This window comes from Arachis ipaensis, chromosome B2, assembly GCF_059453495.1.
Source record: "Arachis ipaensis isolate K30076 ecotype BB chromosome B2, ASM5945349v1, whole genome shotgun sequence".
NCBI classification, from domain to species: Eukaryota; Viridiplantae; Streptophyta; class Magnoliopsida; order Fabales; family Fabaceae; genus Arachis; species Arachis ipaensis.
Genome location: NC_142437.1, coordinates 23,982,663 through 24,002,542, shown reverse-complemented (window position 1 = coordinate 24,002,542; position 19,880 = coordinate 23,982,663). Strand labels below are relative to the sequence as shown.

General features: G+C 36.2%; 3 protein-coding genes across 3 annotated transcripts; 1 reads left to right on the top strand and 2 right to left on the bottom strand.

The window, feature by feature from the left end:
• The first annotated feature begins 9,735 nt into the window (after positions 1–9,735).
• Positions 9,736–10,300, top strand: LOC148573315 (uncharacterized). Its single transcript, XM_088504454.1, has 2 exons — positions 9,736–9,753; positions 9,839–10,300. Exons 1-2 carry the CDS (start codon positions 9,748–9,750, stop codon positions 10,298–10,300), a joined length of 468 nt encoding a protein of 155 aa, XP_088360580.1. The 5' UTR covers positions 9,736–9,747.
• A 3,353-nt stretch (positions 10,301–13,653) lies between these two features.
• LOC148573314 (uncharacterized) lies at positions 13,654–14,403 on the bottom strand. The gene has a single exon (XM_088505729.1). The coding sequence runs from the start codon at positions 14,401–14,403 to the stop codon at positions 13,654–13,656; it is 750 nt and encodes a 249-aa protein (XP_088361855.1).
• Positions 14,404–14,625: 222 nt separating this feature from the next.
• LOC148573313 (uncharacterized) lies at positions 14,626–15,917 on the bottom strand. Its single transcript, XM_088505727.1, has 2 exons — positions 15,314–15,917; positions 14,626–15,227 (listed from the first exon to the last, which is right to left on the bottom strand). The coding sequence occupies exons 1-2, from the start codon at positions 15,915–15,917 to the stop codon at positions 14,626–14,628; spliced, it is 1,206 nt and encodes a 401-aa protein (XP_088361853.1).
• Between the last annotated feature and the right edge of the window lie 3,963 nt (positions 15,918–19,880).

Below are 19,880 nucleotides of genomic sequence, written 5' to 3'. Positions count from 1 at the left end.
AACATGCTCCAGGAAATGATATGGACGAATAACATCTTGAGATTCTTAAAGATTGTAGACAGTTTAGTTGGTTGCGAGCAATGGCCTCAAAGACGGCCTCCACTTGGTGGGGTCCTTCAACAGATAACTTGAGCATTGCATCTGCTCTTGGGAGAGTAAAAGCAAGTTGAGCACATTGACTAATGCGAATGCTTTTCAAAGCAGATAGTTGGCTGGGTAAATCTCCCCTTAACAAAGGACAATTTCGCATTGTAAGCACCCTAAGCCGAGGAAAAGCATCCAACTCAAACTTAGATGAAACTGAAAGCCACTCCTCCCAACAATACATATCAGAAAAACACAGAGTTTTAAGCATTGGAAAGGGTGTCCCGCAAAAAGAAGATTCATCATCTTTGTTAAACTTGGCACCGACGCGCGTTAATTTGTTAAACTCGTTGAGCTGCAAGTGCTTCAAAGAGGGTAGCTGTCCAAGAGAAGGAAGCTCAAAACAATTGCTGCAGCATTTCAAGTAGATTTTGGTCATATTTCTGAAGGAAGAATGTCCTAACCAATTTGGAAATGTTTGACCCATGTACTCATTGATTGATAGCTCTCTCAAGTTTGTGTGAGGCCTTAGATTGTTGATTATATCTTGAGAATCAGCCGTATCATTGTCCGATGACCAAGTCAAATATAGACTCCTAATGTTCTTCTTCTCAGCCATTCTTGCCTCCAAAGCTTGATCACCATCAATGACATTCTCTAATTGGCAAATGCGAAGCATCTCGTGAATATTTGCAAGAGCTCCCAATTCTTTATTCCATTATTCTATGCAAGTTTGCCGATAACAAAGTCACTTAGTGCATGTTTGGGTGCCATTATTTTGTTAAAAAAATCCAAAAAAAGATTTTTTTTTTTATTTTTTAACGTGTTTGAAAAATTTCTAGTAGTAAAAGTAAAAGCACTAGTAAAATAAAAAAAAAGATCTTTTTTGAGAAGCTGTAATTTACATCTTTTTTTTAAAAGATCTTTTTTCCTTAAAACAAGATGTTTTTCATGTAATAAATAAACAAAAAAGTACTTTTATATTGTTATACCCAAACATAATAGATAGATAAAAAGACTTTTTTACATGAGATATCCAAACATAAAATTACTTTTACTTCTCTATAAGATCTTTTAAAAAAAGATAACTCGAAAAAAAATCTTTTCTTAAAAGCTCATCCAAACAAGCCCTTAAAAACTGCAAATCCCTCATTTTGCTTATTCCTTTTGGCATCTCTTCAAGACCAGCTCCTTCAATATCAAGATGACGTAAATTTACAAGATCTTGCATATTGTTGGGTAGCTTCATTAGCCAACGACATTTATTCAACTTTAATGTTTGGAGATTGTACAAAGTACACAATTCCTCAGGCAATGTCTGTATACATGTATACGAGAGATCCAAATAACGCAGATGAATCAATTCACCTATTGAATTGGGTAATGAATAAAGAGGAAATGTATTAAATGACAAAATTCTTAAGCACTTCAGCTGTGATGAAAAGATATGAGGAGCGTTTTCCATATTGAAAGGATGATCATCATCATTCAAATTTATTTCAAGAAATGTCCTCACATCCTTTACCTTACCACAAGCTACAACAAGTTGCGAGCAGGGATAGTTTCCTCTTGAGTTATGCAATAAATGACGAGTTTTATTGCTGATCCTGTTATTTTTCTCAAGTTTTTTAGCTCTAAAATAGAATTCTCCAGCATAAATTGTTGCCAAATCATGCATGATATCATGAATCACATAGAAGCTTTTATCAGTACTAGAGGACTGAAAAAAGGACCTTGCAACCAATTGATCGAAATATTCACAACCAAGTTCTTCCAAAGACTTTTTTCCTTTTGGCTGTAAAAGTTCCTCTGCCATCCATAGCAAGACCAGCTCACCTTTATCAAATTCATAATCTTTTGGAAACAAAGAACAATAAACAAAGCATCGCTTTAGATTTGAAGGAAGATAATGATAGCTAATTCTTAATGCAGGAATAATCTCGTCATTTTGATCTTCAAAAACTTCCCGTAGTTCACTTTTCAATACACTATCACAATCCCTTTCATCATAGTTTATTGTACGTAATAAGGAACCTGTGAGATATATTTTCAAAATATGTAAAAAGCTATTTTGAAGAGTTACATCTCTTCATAGAGTTGTGACTTATTCAAAAGTTATACCTGTTAAAAGGTTGCAACTATTTGAATAGTTATGTCTGCTAAAAGGTTGTAACTATTTGAAAAGTTGTGTCTATTGAGTATGTAGCTGCATGTTGCATGTACTCTGTCTCTATAAATTTTCCTCATTTCATTATTGCTGAAGAATCCATCTCAATACTTTCTTCATGCGCTAAAAAAAGAATAGAAAATATTATTTTGTAAATTATCATATATCGTAAGGCTTGACTGTGTGAGTGCATAAACAAGTCAAGTGTTCTTCATCGTATCCTACAAGAAATTCGCCATTAACCCATTTTGCACACCATTGTATATTGGTGGGGGCGAATTAAGCCTAAAGAAAAGTGTGTGTAACACACGCTTTGAAGAATTGTGCTATTTGATTCACTATCCCCTTTTCTCATAACTCACAATCTTTAGGCTTAATTATTCACCAATAAAACAAAAATGGCCGCTACATCAATTAAGGAGATGATGTCGAATTTTGTCAAGTTAGAAAGATTTGAGGGTGGAAATTTCATATGATGACAAAAGAATATGCACTTCCTTCTCACAACACTAAAAGTGGCATATGTTCTTACCATACCAAGACCACCAGAAGTTGAAGGGGAGACCATTGCAGAAACACGAGCCAGGCAAAAATGGGACAACGATGACTATATATGCACCGGGCACATACTCAATGGCATGGCTGATGCACTGTTTGATGTCTACCAAAATGTTGGGAGCGCAAAAGAACTATGGGACAAATTAGAGGCAAAATATATGGCCGAGGACGCAACAAGTAAGAAATTTCTTGTCACTCGCTTTAATAATTATAAGATGATTGATGGTAGATCTGTCATGGAACAACTGCATGAAATTGAGCGTATTTTAAATAATTTTAAGCAACATAACATGCACATGGATGATACCATCATTGTATCTTCAATTATTAACAAACTCCCTCCATCATGGAAAGAATTCAAAAGAACTATGAAACATAGAAAGGATGTGTCTCTCTTGAGCAATTAAGTAATCACCTTCGTCTTGAAGAAGAGTATCATAAACAAGACGATACTAAAGAGCAAAGTGATCCTGCTAATCTTCACGTAATGGAAGATGGAAAATCCAATAAGCCCAACAAGAAGAGATACCGAGATTTTAATAAATCCCAAGGTAACAATGGTGACTTCAGAAAGAATAAAAAGAAAGAAAATTGTTTTCATTGTGAAAAACTAGGACATTTTAAGAAAGAATGTCGTTTCTTAAAAAATAAGAAAGAAAAGAACGACACAGCAATAAAAGATTATCTTATTGCTGTTATTTCTGAGATCAACATGATTGAAGACATTGGATCATGGTGGATAGATTCTGGTGTAGCTCGACATGTATGCAAGAATAGGGATTTTTTCAATACATTCAAGGAAGGGAATGGGACTATTCTAAACATGGAAAATGCATCAACTGTTCAAGTAATGGGCAAAGGAATGGTGGAACTTGAATTCACTTCTGGACTCTTACTGATGTATATTATGTACCCGAAGTCAAAAAAAATTTAGTTTCTGTCCCTCTACTTAACAAGTATGGGTTTAAGTCTGTATTTGAAGGAGACAAATTTATTTTGTCTAAGGGTGGAGTGTTTGTGGGTAAAGGATATCTATGTGAGAATATGTTTAAATTGAATATTGTAAATAATGTTTCTGTTTATATTGCTGAATCCTTTGATTTATGGCATAATCGTTTAGGACATGTTAATTTTCATAAATTAAATGATATGATAAAATATGATCTTATTCCAAAATCAATTAAAAATTCAGATGTATGTACAACTTGTATGTTAATCAAGATAACAAGACTTTCTTTTCAAAGAGTACAAAGAAATTTAAAGTTATTAGAATTAGTACATTCTGATGTATGTGATTTGCATGGTTGGCCTACTTTTGGTGGAAAGAAATATTTTGTAACTTTTATTGATGATTTCAGTAGATATTGTTACATATATTTGATGCATTCTAAAGATGAAGTCTTGGATAAATTTAAGATTTTTAAAACTGAAGTTGAATTACAATATGAAACCTTTATTAAGTGCTTAAGGTCTGACCGTGGAGGAGAATATTATAATCCTAGTTATTTTGAGTCCACTGGTATTATTCATCAAACCACTACACCATATTCTCCACAACAGAATGGTGTTGCTGAAAGAAAAATAGGGTGCTGGAAGAAATGGTTAATGCTATGCTATCTTATTCTGGTCTAGCAAAAGGTTATTAGGGTGAGGCTATGTTAACTGCCTGTTATATTTTAAATAGAATTCTTAATAAAAGGAATAAAATAACTCCATACGAACTTTGGAAGAATAAAAAGCCTAATCTTAAATATCTTAAAGTTTGGGGTTGTAGAGAAATAGTAAAAGTTTCTGAACCTAAAAGAAAGAAATTAGGAGAAAGAGGTATAGAATGTATTTTCTTAGGATATGCTGAGAACAGTAAAGCTTATAGGTTTGTAGTTATTGAATCTAATGAATCATACTCTGCTAATACAGTTATTGAATCAAGAGATACAATTTTCTTAGAAGATAGATTTAATTCAACTCCAAGACCTGAAAGTAAAATTCACTTAGAAATAGAAAAAAATGTAGAAAATAAGCCCGTTGAAAATATTGAACCTAGAAAAAGTAAAAGAATAAGAAAAGCAAAGACTTATGGACCAGATTTCTTTATGTTCTTTGTGGAAGGGACAGGAGAATCAATAGATAGCATTGCACCTATATGCCTTCATATGGAAGGTGATCCTGAGACCTATGAAGAGGCTATAAGGTCTCGAGATTCAGATTTTTGGAAAGAAGTAATACAAGGTGAGATGGACTCAATAATGAGAAATAATACTTGGAAATTAATGGATCTTCCTCGTGGGTCAAAAGCCATTGGTTCTAAATGGATTTTCAAAAAGAAAATGAAAGTAGATAGAACTGTTGATAAGTTCAAAACACGATTAGTTGCTAAGGGGTTTGCACAAAAAGAAAGAATTGATTACTTTGATACATATGCACCAGTAGCAAGAATTGCTACAATTAGAGTGCTTATAGCACTTGCTTCAATTTTTAATTTTGTCATTCACCAAATGGATATTAAAACAGCTTTCTTAAATGGTGAACTAGACGAAGAGGTGTATATGAAGCAACCCGAAGGATTTATAGTTGCTGGTCAAGAAAATAAAGTGTGCAAATTAGTTAAGTCTTTATATGGACTGAAACAAGCTCCTAAACAATGGCATAAAAAATTTGATGAAATTGTTTGTGCTAATGGATATAAAATAAATGAATTTGATAAATGTGTGTATAGTAAAGTTAAAAATGGTAAAGGTGTTATGATTTGTTTATATATTGATGATATACTTATTTTTTGTACTGATTTAGAAGAGGTAGAAAAAAGTTAAACATTTTTTGTCTAGTAATTTTGATATGAAAGATATGGGAGTTGCAGATATAATTTTAGGAATTAAAATTGTTAGAGATGGTCATAATTTAGGATTATCTCAATCTCATTATATAGAAAAAATATTAAAAAGGTTTGATGAGTTTAAAGGATATTCAATGAGTGATTTGATCCAAGTATTAAATTAGTACCTAATACAGGTTCCTCTGTTTCACAAATTGAGTATGCAAAAATAATTGGATGCTTAATGTATGCTATGACCTGTACTAGACCAGATATAGCATATGCTGTAGGTCGCTTAAGTCGGTATACAAGCAATCCAAGTAAAGACCATTGGCATACTGTCCAAAGAATATTAAAATATTTGAAAGGAACAATAAACTATACTTTGTTGTATAGTGGTGAACCTTCTGTTTTAGAAGGATATACAGATGCCAGTTGGATAAGCTATACAGAGGATCATGCATCAACAAGTGGTTGGATCTTTACCCTTGGTAGGGGTGCTGTTTCTTGGGGATCCAAGAAACAAACTTGCATAACGGACTCTAACATGGCTGCAGAATTTGTTGCTTTGGCAGCAACAAGCAAGGAAGTTGAATGGCTTAGAGATTTATTACATGAAATTTCAGTTTGGCCAAAACCAATGGCATCAATCTCTATACATTGTGATAGCCAAGCAACATTATCAAAGGCTTATAGCCAAATTTATAATAGAAAATCTAGGCACATTGGAGTAAGACATAGCAATATTAAAAACCTTATTGGTAATGGAGTTATATCTATAAATTTTATAAGGTCAGAACAAAATCTTGCAGATCCTTTGACGAAAGGATTGACAAGGGATTTGGTGTTTAAAACATCAAAAGGGATGGGACTAAAATCCGTATTTTAAATAATTACCAATGATGGAAACCCAACTCACACTTGAGTAACATCAAATCTTGAGTTCAATGTGGTAAAGTACACTAGAGTAATTGCAAGTACTCATAATTATTTCTTTCATCCCAAGGTAAAAAGTATTTGGAACCATAATGCTATAAAGGAACAGGATGAGCTTTGCTCTTAATAGACCTATAACAAGTATATTATTGCTGAAGTATTTAATTATCGGATACTTTTGATAGAGTCTACCTATATGAGTGTGAATTGAGGCCGATTCTTAGAGTTAAGATTTTACTCTTAAAATACTCACGAAAGGATACAAGACATAAGGCCATGTAATATACTAAATGTGTCATATTAAATATAACATTTAAATGATACCGAAATTTTATGTGTCATCAGTGCACGCTTGTTCATATGAGTTAAATGGTTCAAAACTTGTCTACCATTTTAAATTCGGATGAGTGAATATCACTGGTTACTAGGTAAAGGTTCAAATCGCAAGATACCTCTACTGAAAGCATAAAACTTTCAGAATGATAGGATTGAAAAGAAATTTTGAAAATGGTGGGGCATTGTGAGATATATTTTCAAAATATGTGAAAAGCTATTTTGAAGAGTTACATCTCTTCATAGAGTTGTGACTTATTCAAAAGTTATGCATGTTAAAAGGTTGCAACTATTTGAATAGTTATGTCTGTTAAAAGGTTGTAACTATTTGAAAAGTTGTGTCTGTTGAGTATGTAGTTGCATGTTGCATGTACTCCGTCTCTATAAATTTCCCTCATTTCATTATTGCTGAAGAATCCATCTCAATACTTTCTTTATGCGCAAAAGAAAGAATTGAGAATATTATTCTGTAAATTATCATTTAGTGTAAGGCTTGACTGTGTGAGTGCATAAACAAGTCAAGTGTTCTTCATTGTATCCTATAAAAAATTTGCCAGTAACCCATTTTGCACACCATTGTATATTGGTGGAGGCGAATTAAGCCTAAAGCAAAGTGTGTGTAACACACGCCTTAAAGAATTGCGCTATTTGATTCACTATCCCCTTTCTCATAACTCACAGAACCAAGGGCCTCTACTGCCAAAGGTAGCTGTTCTTGCTTGCGAAATAGAGGTATTAACCGAGCTTATATGCTTTGAGGCTGATCGTCCAATCCTTGAATTCCGAGCTTTTCTTTCTGGTGTGACGTGAATAGCGCGAACAAATGAGGGGGGAGTGTACCTGCAAAGGCACTCCAAAGCTTAAGTCAGTATATTGTGTTATATCTTACTTGCCGAAGAAAATACTTTACCTGGCTTTTATATGGTCGACTGCTCGGCTGTTACGTCTCTAGTATTTAAAGTCGGTTACAAAAAGATAGGTAACGTCCCTTGATTACGTTACCGTTTTATCATCGGTTATGACGGAGCATTTATCTGACCGAGTTATGGCTCATGAATGGAGGAGCTATAACGGACCGTGCCGAGTTATAGCTCGTTTATGACGACCATATCATAGCCCCCAAGCTTGGCCTGTGGAGAGTTTTTAATGAAGCAGGTTGAGCTTCTTTAAGGAGTTATAACTCGGTTGGATAGGGTATCGAGTGAGCCCCCAGTTCAACTTACTTCATTAAAAAAGTATTGTTTGATATGACATGGGGAATCATGGCGTTGTTTTGGGGAGGAGAGAGAGAGTTTAATGGGAGCATTAAAGGCTTGTTGCCTTTCCAATGTAGTTTGTGGTTTTAGATTTTAATGGGAAATAGTTTCAGTATTCGAACCGTTTGGGTTACTGGTAGAAGTTAACTCTAGTTTCTTTTGGTGCTTGGGTTTTTCGATTTTGGTAACAGAATGAGCAAAAGAGGTATGTGCATGTTGTCTCTTTGCTTCTGAATTATTTTCTCTTTCAGAATGAGCAAAAGAGGTATGTGCATGTTGTCTCTTTGCTTCTGAATTATTTTCTCTTTCTCTTTTCTCTTCTTCTGTTCTTGTTCCCTTCTGCTGTTCTTGTTGTTGTGTTCTAATGGGGTTGGAGAAAGATAAAAAAGGTGAGATTGATTGGTCTTATGACTGGGTTGGTGAGGATGTGAAATTTCAAGTCTCTCTGTTTCGTGATGAATCTGCAGTGAAGGAGGTGAACTTAGCAAGAGTCATTAGGGCTGGTTCTGGGGTTCAGATTGAGTTGCTTTCATGTAGTAACGATGATAGGGTGTATCATCGAGGGCAGGGTTTCGAGTTCTTCTACATGCACAGCTGTGTGCTTGAGGAGTTGAGGGTGAAATTGCCATTTACAGAGTTTGAGTGCCAAGTTCTGAAACAGTTGAACTGTGCTCCGTCTTAACTTCATCCTAATGGCTGGGCGTTTCTGCGTTCCTTTGAGGTTTTGATGGAATATCTTGAGGAGACGCCAATGGTTGATTTGTTTTTTTCTTTATTTCAAGCAAATGGGGTGTGGAAGGGGGGTTGGATAAATTTCAATAGCACCCCTGGGTTTGCTATTTTTAGGTTGTATAAATCCTCGTTCAAGGATTTTAAAGAAATGTATCTTAAGGTTAGGAGTGTAGAAAATGAATTTTCTTTTTATGCTGATGAAAATCTGACCGAGAAATTTTCTTTGTTGTGGTGTTCAGAACCGCAAAATATACTCAGTCCTGAAGTCATTTCGCCGAGGAATGTGTGTTTGATTGAATTTTTGGTTGAGGGTATTGATCGTAAGGATCTAATATCTATGTATGAGTTACTCAAATGGGAAGATGATAAGGAGGCAATGATAAATTACCTAGGTGAGTTTGGGATATTTGTTATTTTTGTATTGACTTTGTATGGGTTTTTGATGTGTTCTTGTTTTTATATTGCAGGTGGGAAGTACCCTGGGGTCTCGGCTGCTTCTTTGAGGTCACGCTTCAAAAGTAAGAATTTGGAAAAGGAGGTTTTATCGTCGAACTGTGAGAAAGTGGCAACGCCTGGGGAGGTAGTTCAGCCTCGTCAGGGGCGTAGGAAGGTAATTGCGAGGAAGAGGAAGTCGGGGGGTGGTGGATTTGTCCGATGAGTCTAGTGGGAAGGAGGAAAGAGTGTCTCTGGATGAGATTCGGGCTTTTGTTGGGAATCAGAAAAAACTTCATGAGATGTCCGAGCTCAGTGAGGGTGTTTCTGTATGGGGGAAAGAGTATCCTTACATGGCTGTTGTAGACGAACATTGTCAATCTGAGGCTGATGTTTCTCTTGCAAAAGAGGTTGGTGAAGTAGCTATTGGGCAATATATGCAGGTAAGGTCTTCCCTTTGGTTTAGGTTTTTTCCTGGTTAGTTGGGTTTTATGTATTTTCTTTCCTTGTTGTTGTTATGTTTTGTAGGTTGTTGGGTTGAGGTTGGCCAGCTTGGGGCGGAGTCAGGAGCTGAGGCATAAGAAAGTGGTAGAGGAGAACGATGAACTTCTGGTGATGAAAGAAGAGTTAAGTAAAAGGAAGAGTGTTGTTTCTGAGCTGCAGAGTAAGTTGGCTGAAAGTGAAAAGTCGCTAAAGGAGACTAAGGATAGTTATGCTAAGGATGTTGAAGACTTGATGAAAAAGGAAGCTGATTTGGTGAGTATGGAAACTCGGCTGATTGATGTTACTGCTCGGCTGAAGGAGATGGAGAAGAAGAAAAGTGATGAAATTTTGGATTCGTTTGTAGAGGGTTTTGAAAGGGCGGCCTTACAAGCGAAGTTTATTGCTCCAGGTGTTGATTTTTCTGAGTTTGATCCTGGTAAGATCGTTCGAGATGGGAAGATGGTTGAGGATGATGGTGTTGCTGAAGATGAGGCAGAGAATATTTAGTATTTTAATGGAGTTTTGTTTTGGTGAAATGTTTTTATGTTTTGATGGATAATGTAATTGATTATACATTATTGACAGTAACTGTTTTGGAGGTCATTAATAGAGTTTGTTTGACCTTATCTATATTCGTTTTTGATTTGTGCTGAGTGGTTTGATCAGCATTTTGTGCGATTGATAGGAATTCAGTTAAGAGCATTCCATGTAGTGTTTGCCGAATATGCTTGATTTGAATGTTAGACGAAGACGTATGTCATTTTGAGATTTGACCATAGATGAAATCGTGTCAAGCATTGTTGATTGTAAAAGCAAACGTGATAATGTGATACAGTTTGTATAAAATGAGATAGATTCATTACATATAATAGAATTGGTAGTCCTTTGGTTACAAAGGCTCAGGTAGGCTAGCTTCGTTAAAACCTCTCCAAGCAAAACCCATTGGGAAAAAACTTGGTAGTAGGAAAAAGAGTACAAGCCTGTCCTGATGTTTAACTATAAAATTTCTTTAATGAGGAAATGTTCCAGGTGTTAGGTAGTATTGTACCATTCATGGATGCTAACCTATATGCTCCGTTGCCGAGGACTTCTATAACTCGGTAGGGGCCGTCCCAGTTTGCCACGAGCTTTCCATGGGATGGAGGTTGGCGCGCTGTTTCCGTCTTTCGAAGAACTAAGTCGCTGATTTGGAATGATCGATTTCTGACCGATTTGTTATGTCGTTGGGCGATTGCTTGCTGAGCCACGCGTTGTCGCAGTGTGGATGTTTCCCTTATTTCTTCGATGAGATCTAGCTCGGCTCGCCGGGCTTCATCCTGATTGCCGAGTTGAGTTCAGACCGAGCTGTGTGAGACTTCTAAGGGTATCATAGATTCAGAGCCATATACTAGGCGAAATGGAGTCTCTTTTGTTGATGACTGAGGTGTTGTGTTGTAACCCCAAAGGATTTCTGGTATTAGTTCGGTCCAAAGTCCTTTGGCATCATCTAACTTTTTCTTTAAAGCATGTAGTATGATCTTGTTCGCTGCTTCTGCTAGCCCGTTTGTCTGAGGATGTTCAACGGAGGAGAAATGCTGTTTGACTTTAAGGTTTTGCAAAAAGGATTGGAATTTATGGTCAGCAAACTGGAGACCATTGTTAGTGATGATATGATGGGGAATGCCGAAACGGCAAATAATATTCTTCCAAGTAAAGGAAATTACTTGTTGTGATGTGATTCTGGCTAAAGGTTGGGCTTCCAACCACTTTGAGAAGTAATCAATTGCAACCAATAAAAATTTTACCTGCCCCGGTGCCGTTGGGAATGGACTGAGGATGTCTAGCTCCCATTGATAGAAAGGCCAACTTACGTCGGAATAATGTAGTTGTTCAGCAGGGAGATGTATGAGTGGTGCATGTTTCTGACAGTTTTCACAAGTCTGAACTTTAGTCTTGCTGTCATGTTGTAAGGTTGGCCAAAAGAAACCTGTGCGGAATATTTTTGAGGCTAGGCTCCGAGCTCCTGTATGTGTTTCACAAATGCCCTCATGTGCTTCCGACAGGGCTAGGTCGGCTTCTTCTTTGTTGAGACATTTTAGTAGCGGCCGAGTATATCCTTGGCGGTATAAGGTTTCGTTGATCAATGTGAAGAACGATGCTTGTCTTCGGAATCTTTTTGTGCTGTCGACCTTATTTGGTATTTGACCTGTTTTTAGAGATTGTATGTAATCGTCTTGCCAACCATGTTCCTGTGTGACACTTAGTACATCTGTTAGACTTACACTTGGTGATGTAATAGTGGATTGGTGCAGTGTGGATAAGTCGGATTGTGTGCTTCCGAGTTTAGATAAGATATCGGCTCTTTGGTTTTGTTCTCGTGGGATGTGTTGAATTTCAAAATTTGAAAACTTTGAGATCAAATCTTTAACTAATAATAAATATTTAGAAAGGAGAGGATCCCTTACTTGGAAGTGGTCGTTTACCTATTGTACGACCAATAAGGAGTCACAGTATACCTTTAGAGTTGAAATGTGGAGGTCCAAGCAAAGGCGGAGTCCTGCAACGAGGGCCTCATATTCAGATTGATTGTTGCTAGCTTTGAATGTTAGGTGCAATGAATGTTCTAGAGTAAAGCCATCGTCGGACTGGAGACGTATTTCGGCGCCACAGCCCTCGGTGTTAGATGAGTCGTCGACGTATAAGCTCCATTATTTTGTATGATCGTCTTCTGAAGGAGTAGTTAGTTCTGCAATGAAGGCTGCTAAAAATTGGGACTTAATTGGTCCTCTTGATTGGTACCTTATGTCGAATTCTGACAATTCTATTGACCATTTAATAAGTCGTCCGGCAATTTCTGGTTTGTGTAACACTTGGCGTAATGGGTGATCGGTCTTGACATGGACAACATGATATTGGAAATAAGGTCGGAGTCTTCTTGCTGAGAAAACTAGTGCTAAAGCCAGCTTTTCAATTCTCGGGTAATTGAGCTCGGCATGCTGAAGAGTTTTGCTGACAAAGTATACTAGATGTTGAGTTTTGTTCCTTTCTGTAACAAGAGCAGAGCTTATAGCCCAATCAGTCACTGATAAATATAGGAATAAGTCTTCCCCTTGATGGGGGGGTTTTTGTAAGATCGGCGGTTGGGAGAGATTAGTTTTTAGTTTTTGAAAAGCTCTCTCGCAATCGTCATTCCAGTGAAATTTGTTTTTCTTTTTTATCGTTTGGAAAAAAGGAGTGGATTTTGAAGCTAGGCATGGAACAAATTTGGATAGTGCAGCGAGTCTGCCGGTGAGGCGTTGGACTTCCTTTACGGTTTTTGGGCTTGTCATTTCCAGGACTGCTCGGCATTTGTCTGGATTCGCCTCAATGCCCCTGTTCGTCAATAAGAAACCTAAAAATTTACCTCCCTGAACTGCGAAGGTGCACTTTTCTGGGTTTAGACGCATGTTGTAGTGGCGAATTTGCTCGAAAATCTCTGATAAGTCGTCGATATGGTTTTTTCCGAGCTGTGTCTTGGCGACCATGTCGTTGACATATACTTCGATGTTTCTGCCGATTTGTTTTGTGAAGACTTTGTCCATAAGTCGCTGGTAGGTTGCTCCTGCATTCTTTAGTCCAAAGGGCATAACTTTATAGCAGTAGTTACCGAATTTAGTGATAAATGTCGTTTTGTTTTGATTAGAGGGATGCATGAGGATTTGATTATAACCCGAATAAGCATCCATGAAACTCAAGGTATCATAACCGGAAGCATTATCTACCAAAGAATCTATGGATGGTAAAGGGTAAAAATCTTTCGGGCAGACTTTGTTTAAATCAGTAAAGTCGACGCACATGCGCCACTTACCGTTTTGTTTCCTTACCATTACCACATTTGCTAGCTAGGTAGTAAATCTGATTTCCTTGATGAACTCTGCATTGATCAGCTTTTGAGTTTCTTCTAATGATGCTTTTTTCTTTTCTTCGCCGAGGTTCCGTTTCTTCTGTTGTACCGGTCGTGCAGATGGGTTTATTGCTAATTTGTGGCTGATTATCTGTGGATCGATGCCGGGCATGTCAGAAGGTGTCCACGTGAAGAGGTCGGCTTGTGTTTGTAAAAAGGTGGTGATGGCTTGTAGTTCACCATCGTCGAGGGATGTACCTACATAAGTGAATTTGTTAGGATTATTATAAAAATATACTTTCTGTAAGTCTCCGGATGGTGTTGGTCGTTCCGAAAAGTCGGCTCGCGGATCAAGGTCGGCTAATGCCGAGTTGTTTGATGCGTGGTGTAGGTTGTTGACTTGTTGTTTGAAACGGGTTGGTAGCTTCATGCTGATGTTGTAGCATTGGCGCGCCTCTTTATGATCTCCATGGATTGTTACAACCTGGTTATGCTGCGAAGGGAACTTGACACACAGGTGAACTGTAGATACAATGGCACCGAACTTATTCAAAAAAGGTCGGCCTAGTATGAGGTTGTATGGGCTAAAGCAATCAACAACTAAATATTGAATATCACATGTTTTGGAAAGAGGATGCTCACCCAGTGTGGTTTGTAACCACACTGACCCCAATATTGGTACTTGCTCACCCAAGAATCCGACGAGGTCTCCTCCTGTTTGCTGGAGTGCGTTGTCGCTGAGCTTCATTTTTTGGAATGTTGTGTAAAATAGAACGTCGACGCGGCTTCCTGGATCCAGAAGTACTTTCCTTACCAATAGATCACCTAATTGAAGGGTGATGACTACAGGGTCGTCCAAGTTGTTTATGTTTGAATTGAAGTCGGCGTGTGTGAATGTCACTTGGGGATGTTGTGTTGTGAGAGTTGCTTCAGGAGGGGACCCATCTACCGAGCATATAGCTCGGTATGATCATTTTCTTGCCAAGCTTGATGATCCTCCGCCGGCGTATCCAGCTGAAATATAATTGATTATACCTCGGGGCTTTTCATATTGATTTGGTGTTGTCCTTTCTTTTCCTCGGTGTTGTTGTTCTGATGAATCTTCGTTCCTTGAAGGTGTGGAACATTTTTGAATGTGGCCGCCAATGTACTTGTCGATGTGACCTTGCCGAGCTAAACGTTCTAAAAGATCCTTTGCTACCACACAGTCATCAGTGGTGTGGCCGTGCTTCTGGTGGAAGGCACAATATTTAGATTTGTCTACGTTCTTTGTGTCTTGGTAGGTGCTGGCCTTTCTTGGTGGCTTGATGAGTTTGGAATTTAAAATTTTTTTGATGATGTCCTCTCGTTTAGTGTTAAACTGCGTGTAAGAATCAAAGCGAGGTGTTAGTTTAAAACCTTTCTTACTGTTCGGAGTTCTGTCATCGTCTCTGTAGTTCGGTTTGTCGGATTTCTGAGCTTGTCTGAGCTCCTCGATATCTATTTGGCCCTTGGCTTTCTCCCGGAACTCAGCAAGGGTTTTGGGCTTGGCTACCGCAATTATTTCCTGGAACTTCCCGGTCTGAGGCCGCTCTTGATTGCATGTAAATGGACTTTGGGATAGAGGTCGGGTATGCTGATGGCGACTTTTGTGAAGCGGGTCATGTAATCCTTCAGACTTTCATTTTGCCCTTGCTTGATTGTATTCAGATAGTCAGAATCATGCAGGTATTTTGCTGATCCGGCGAAGTGATCCTCAAAGAGCTTGGCCAGTTGCTGAAATCGCGAGATAGAACCTGCAGGCAAAGCACACAACCAATCAAGTGCAGGACCATCTAAATAATTCGGAAAACAGCGGCATAGAACAATATCTGATGCGTCGTTGACGATCATTATTGATCGGAACTTTTTGAGAAACTTCTTTGGGTCTCCGAGCCCATCATAAGGTGTGAGGGTTAGTGGCAAGGTGAATCTCTTTGGCAATTCGAAGGTCATCACTTCTTCTGTGAAGGGTCCCACAAGTTCGTCGGACTCTCCTTTGTCATCGTCGGGTTGAACTTTGTTGGCTCGAATAGTCTCCGAGACGTGTGATGGTTGAGAATGATGTTCATTATCCTCTGGTTGCTGATGATGAGTCTCGTCATGTTCTATCCGAACATGATTCAACTCGGCGATTTGAGCAGCCATTATTTGATTTTCATCGGCCATCCGTTGATTGGCTTGTTGTAGCTCAGCTATCATCCGCATAAGTTCGGATAGCGAAGGAGGTGGTACGTCAGCCATGGGCGTAAGCAGGGGTAATGGGACCAAAAGAAAAATTTGATTTCCTCGGCCCCACGGTGGGCGCGAATTGTTCTTGCTTGCGAAATAGAGGTATTAACCGAGCTTATACGCTTTGAGGCTGATCGTCCGATCCTTGAATTCCGAGCTTTTCTTTCTGGTGTGACGTGAATAGCGCGAACAAATGAGGGGGGAGTGTACCTGCAAAGGCACTCCAAAACTTAAGTCAGCATATTGTGTTATATCTTACTTGCCGAAGAAAATACTTTACCTGGCTTTTATATGGTCGACTGTTCGGCTGTTACGTCTCTAGTATTTAAAGTCGGTTACAAAAAGATAGGTAACGTCCCTTGATTATGTTACCGTTTTATCGTCGGTTATGACAGAGCATTTATCTGACCGAGTTATAGCTCATGAATGAAGGAGCTATAACGGACCGTGCCGAGTTATAACTCGTTTATGACGACCATATCAGTAGCCCATTGCACTTTTTGACAAGTTGTTGACCAACCGATCCTAGAGTTGAATACTCCTTCGATGCAGTAGAAAAAAATACACGTTTCACAAAAAGTGACCAACAATCTTTATCTGACAATAAACCAAGCTTATATGCTGAAATAGTTTTCACTACATCGGCAACATTATCATTTCGAGTTGTTACAAGAACCTTGCTTCCCTTTTTCCCACGTTAAAAAGGTTTTTGAAGACTTTTCTAGCTTTTGGAATTATCAATCCACACATCATCCAAAACAATTAAGAATTTCTTCCTCATTAACTTATCCTTCAATCCAGTTTGAAGTAACTTAAATCATCCTCGTTACAAGAACTAGCACCTGCAGCTTTTATTAAGGTTTTTGTAACATTAACAATGTCAAATTGGTCGAAAACACATATCCATGCTCTAATGTCAAATTTATTTATTGTTATATCGATATATCTTATTATTATTTATCTATTTTTCAGTTATATTATTATTATTATTATTATTATTATTATTATTATTATTATTAATTAATTCTTTTTCTTGTATGCTAAGAAAATTATCCCACCAACTTTTTAATTGTCCTGTAAATCATTGGGTTAACATAATTGCTGCTTCTTTATTAGAAGCTCATCTTATAAGCAGTTGCAGCTATAGTCATATTACACATTTGATCCAAAATGACTTGTTCACTTAATCCATCTATATTCCATTTTACTAAGTCTGATCCTGTGAAACTGTTTTGTACTAATTGTGTTCTTTCTTCTAAACCTACATATACTGGTGATGGTCTAGAATAATAATTTCTTGTTTTAGGATAATCTCTTTTATGAGATATTTTATTTATTTCTAATTCTTCTTCCTTTTTTAATATATTAATCGTCATTTTTCCCAAACTAATACTTCTAAATTTTTCTTTTAATTCTTCAACTTCTGCTTCTACTTTAGATTTTAAATTAATGTTATCTAAGCTTTGTAATTTATATATAGGTTTTTATATAGGTTTTTCTACTTTAATGGTTTTTTTTCATATTTTCCATTCTTCCTAATTGATTTTTCATTATATCTAACATGATATTAGTAAAGTTTAATTGTTGATGTAATTTCTTAATCTCTTTTTTTTATGTTTCCTTCTGCATTGCTATTCTTATAGAGTGTTGCTTCTACTTCTAAATATTTTTCAACTGGTATTTTAATAGTTTCTTTAGGAGGATATTCAGATTCTATTATTGATCCTGAACTAGTTTTTCATACAATAGTCGATTTTGTTAAATGACATAATTTTTTATTGCCTTTAAAGTAATAATTAGCGTACCAGCTAAAGAAGTATAAATTAATTCTATTTTCTTTCATAAAATCATAGAATAGTCCTCTTAATCTAATAATTCCATTTTCGGAATAATTGGTAAAATACCAATCCCTTAATGGTTTATTATAATCAGCATTAAAATCTTGTCTTATCCATTCCTTATCAATCTCAAATGGTTCTTCCTTGATAATTACTGATAAACTTGTGATTCTATTGGATTGAATTCCGAAGGTGATTTATATACAGGAGTGGCTATATGAGGCCTTGTATTATTAATTCCTATAATATTATTCATATTTCCTATTGATGAATCTATAGAATTTCTATGATTAATAGTTTCAACATTATCGGGAGTTCTTAATGATTGGGATCTATTCATCCTAATTCTAATATCCGGTCATTCTCTTATTATTTCTCTTAATCTAGTGTTTTCTATTTGTGGTTCTTCAATAATATCAGGTAATACCCATTCTTCAGGCATTTTGCTTATTAATTGCTCATGTCTTAGCTTTCTAGGTGTTTGTATATTAAATCTTTTTAGATTGGCATGCATAATTATTGTTTCTTCTTTTAAAGATTGTCTTAATGCTTTAAAGTTATAATTAACCTTAGTAATTTTATAATATATTCTATAGATTATTTCAAATGGATCATATTTTTCATTTATGATTTTTTCATCAGATTGGACATGCAATTTTAAGGCTTGCCAAGTATATTCATTTTTCAGATTCATAGCATAATTCGGATAATAATTGAAGAAAACTGGTCCATCATGACAATTACTTTCTAATATTCCTAGTAGCGAATCACTAAAATTTTGAAATCTTGTATCTCTTAATGTCAATAATATAGGAACATTTATTCCTATTCTAAAATTTGGTTTTACTGCTACTTGTATTAATGCTATATGGATGAAGTTGTATCCTTTGTTACTATGTTCTTTTAGTTTATCTTCTTCTAAGATGGTAATAGTCCTATTATTACTTGTTTCCGATTTACAGTATTCTAACATATAAATTTCATAATCTCTTTCTTCCCAGAAATTTCTCTTTTTGTATACTTCATTTTTATTTATTATAGGTATATTCCAATTATGAAAACTTTCCTCTAACTTAGCTATTTCTAATTCATTTTTAGTTCCGGAGATTGATGCTTCATCATTATCTATTTTTACTACTAAAGAATTATTTTTTCCTAGATTTAAACTACTCATCGTTCTCAATAAACTAGCCATTTTATGGTTAGAACTTTGTGAGTTACGGGACCACCCTCGTTAACCAACGAATTCACTGCCTCACTAGGACTTACAACCGGACCACGATCTGGGCTGACCAGTGTATTAACAGTTTTTACTGCTACTTCAAAGTTTTAACTATAAAACTTTTTAGTTTATCAAGAAGACTTGTCACCAGATGCTACATCCATATTAATATATACCATTATTAAAAATTTTGTAGGAGATCCAAGTACTTTTAAAGATAGGATAGGAACCCAATTAATGAATTTAAGATGTCCAACCATGTCTGATTATAGATGGTATAAAGATGTCTTTATGTCAAAAGTTATGATAAGAGATTATGCACATGCACCTTTCTGGAAAGAAAGATTCGTAGCAGTTTTACCAAAATTATTCTCTAAAAAAGTATTACAAAAATTACAAACACAGTTTGGGACCAGATTCCCTATAACTCATTAACTTTTGGACAATTTCATAATATAATAGTACAAACAGGCATAGAAGTATGCACAGATACCAAGATACAACAAAAAATAAAATAAGAAACTATCATGGAAAAAGAGAACTTAGAACGTTTTGTTATCAATATGGAATAATCCCAGAAAAAGCACCCAGTGGTTAACATAAAATTAAAAAAAAATTCTATAAAAAACCTAAATATAATATAGATAAACCTCTTTATTATGAACAAAAACATTATAAAAAATTCTATAAAATCCCTAAAGGAAAACCTAAATCTTCTAATAAGAAAAAACAAGTAACATGTTGGAAATGTAAAAAATAAGGACAGTATGCTAATAAGTGTACAACAGAACAAAAAATAAATAAAATAAAAAATAAAGAAATTAAACATGCTTTGACAACTATATTAATCAATTTAGAATCAGAGGAAGAATCAATTTATGAGGACTCTTCTGAAATTGAAGATTATTTTATACA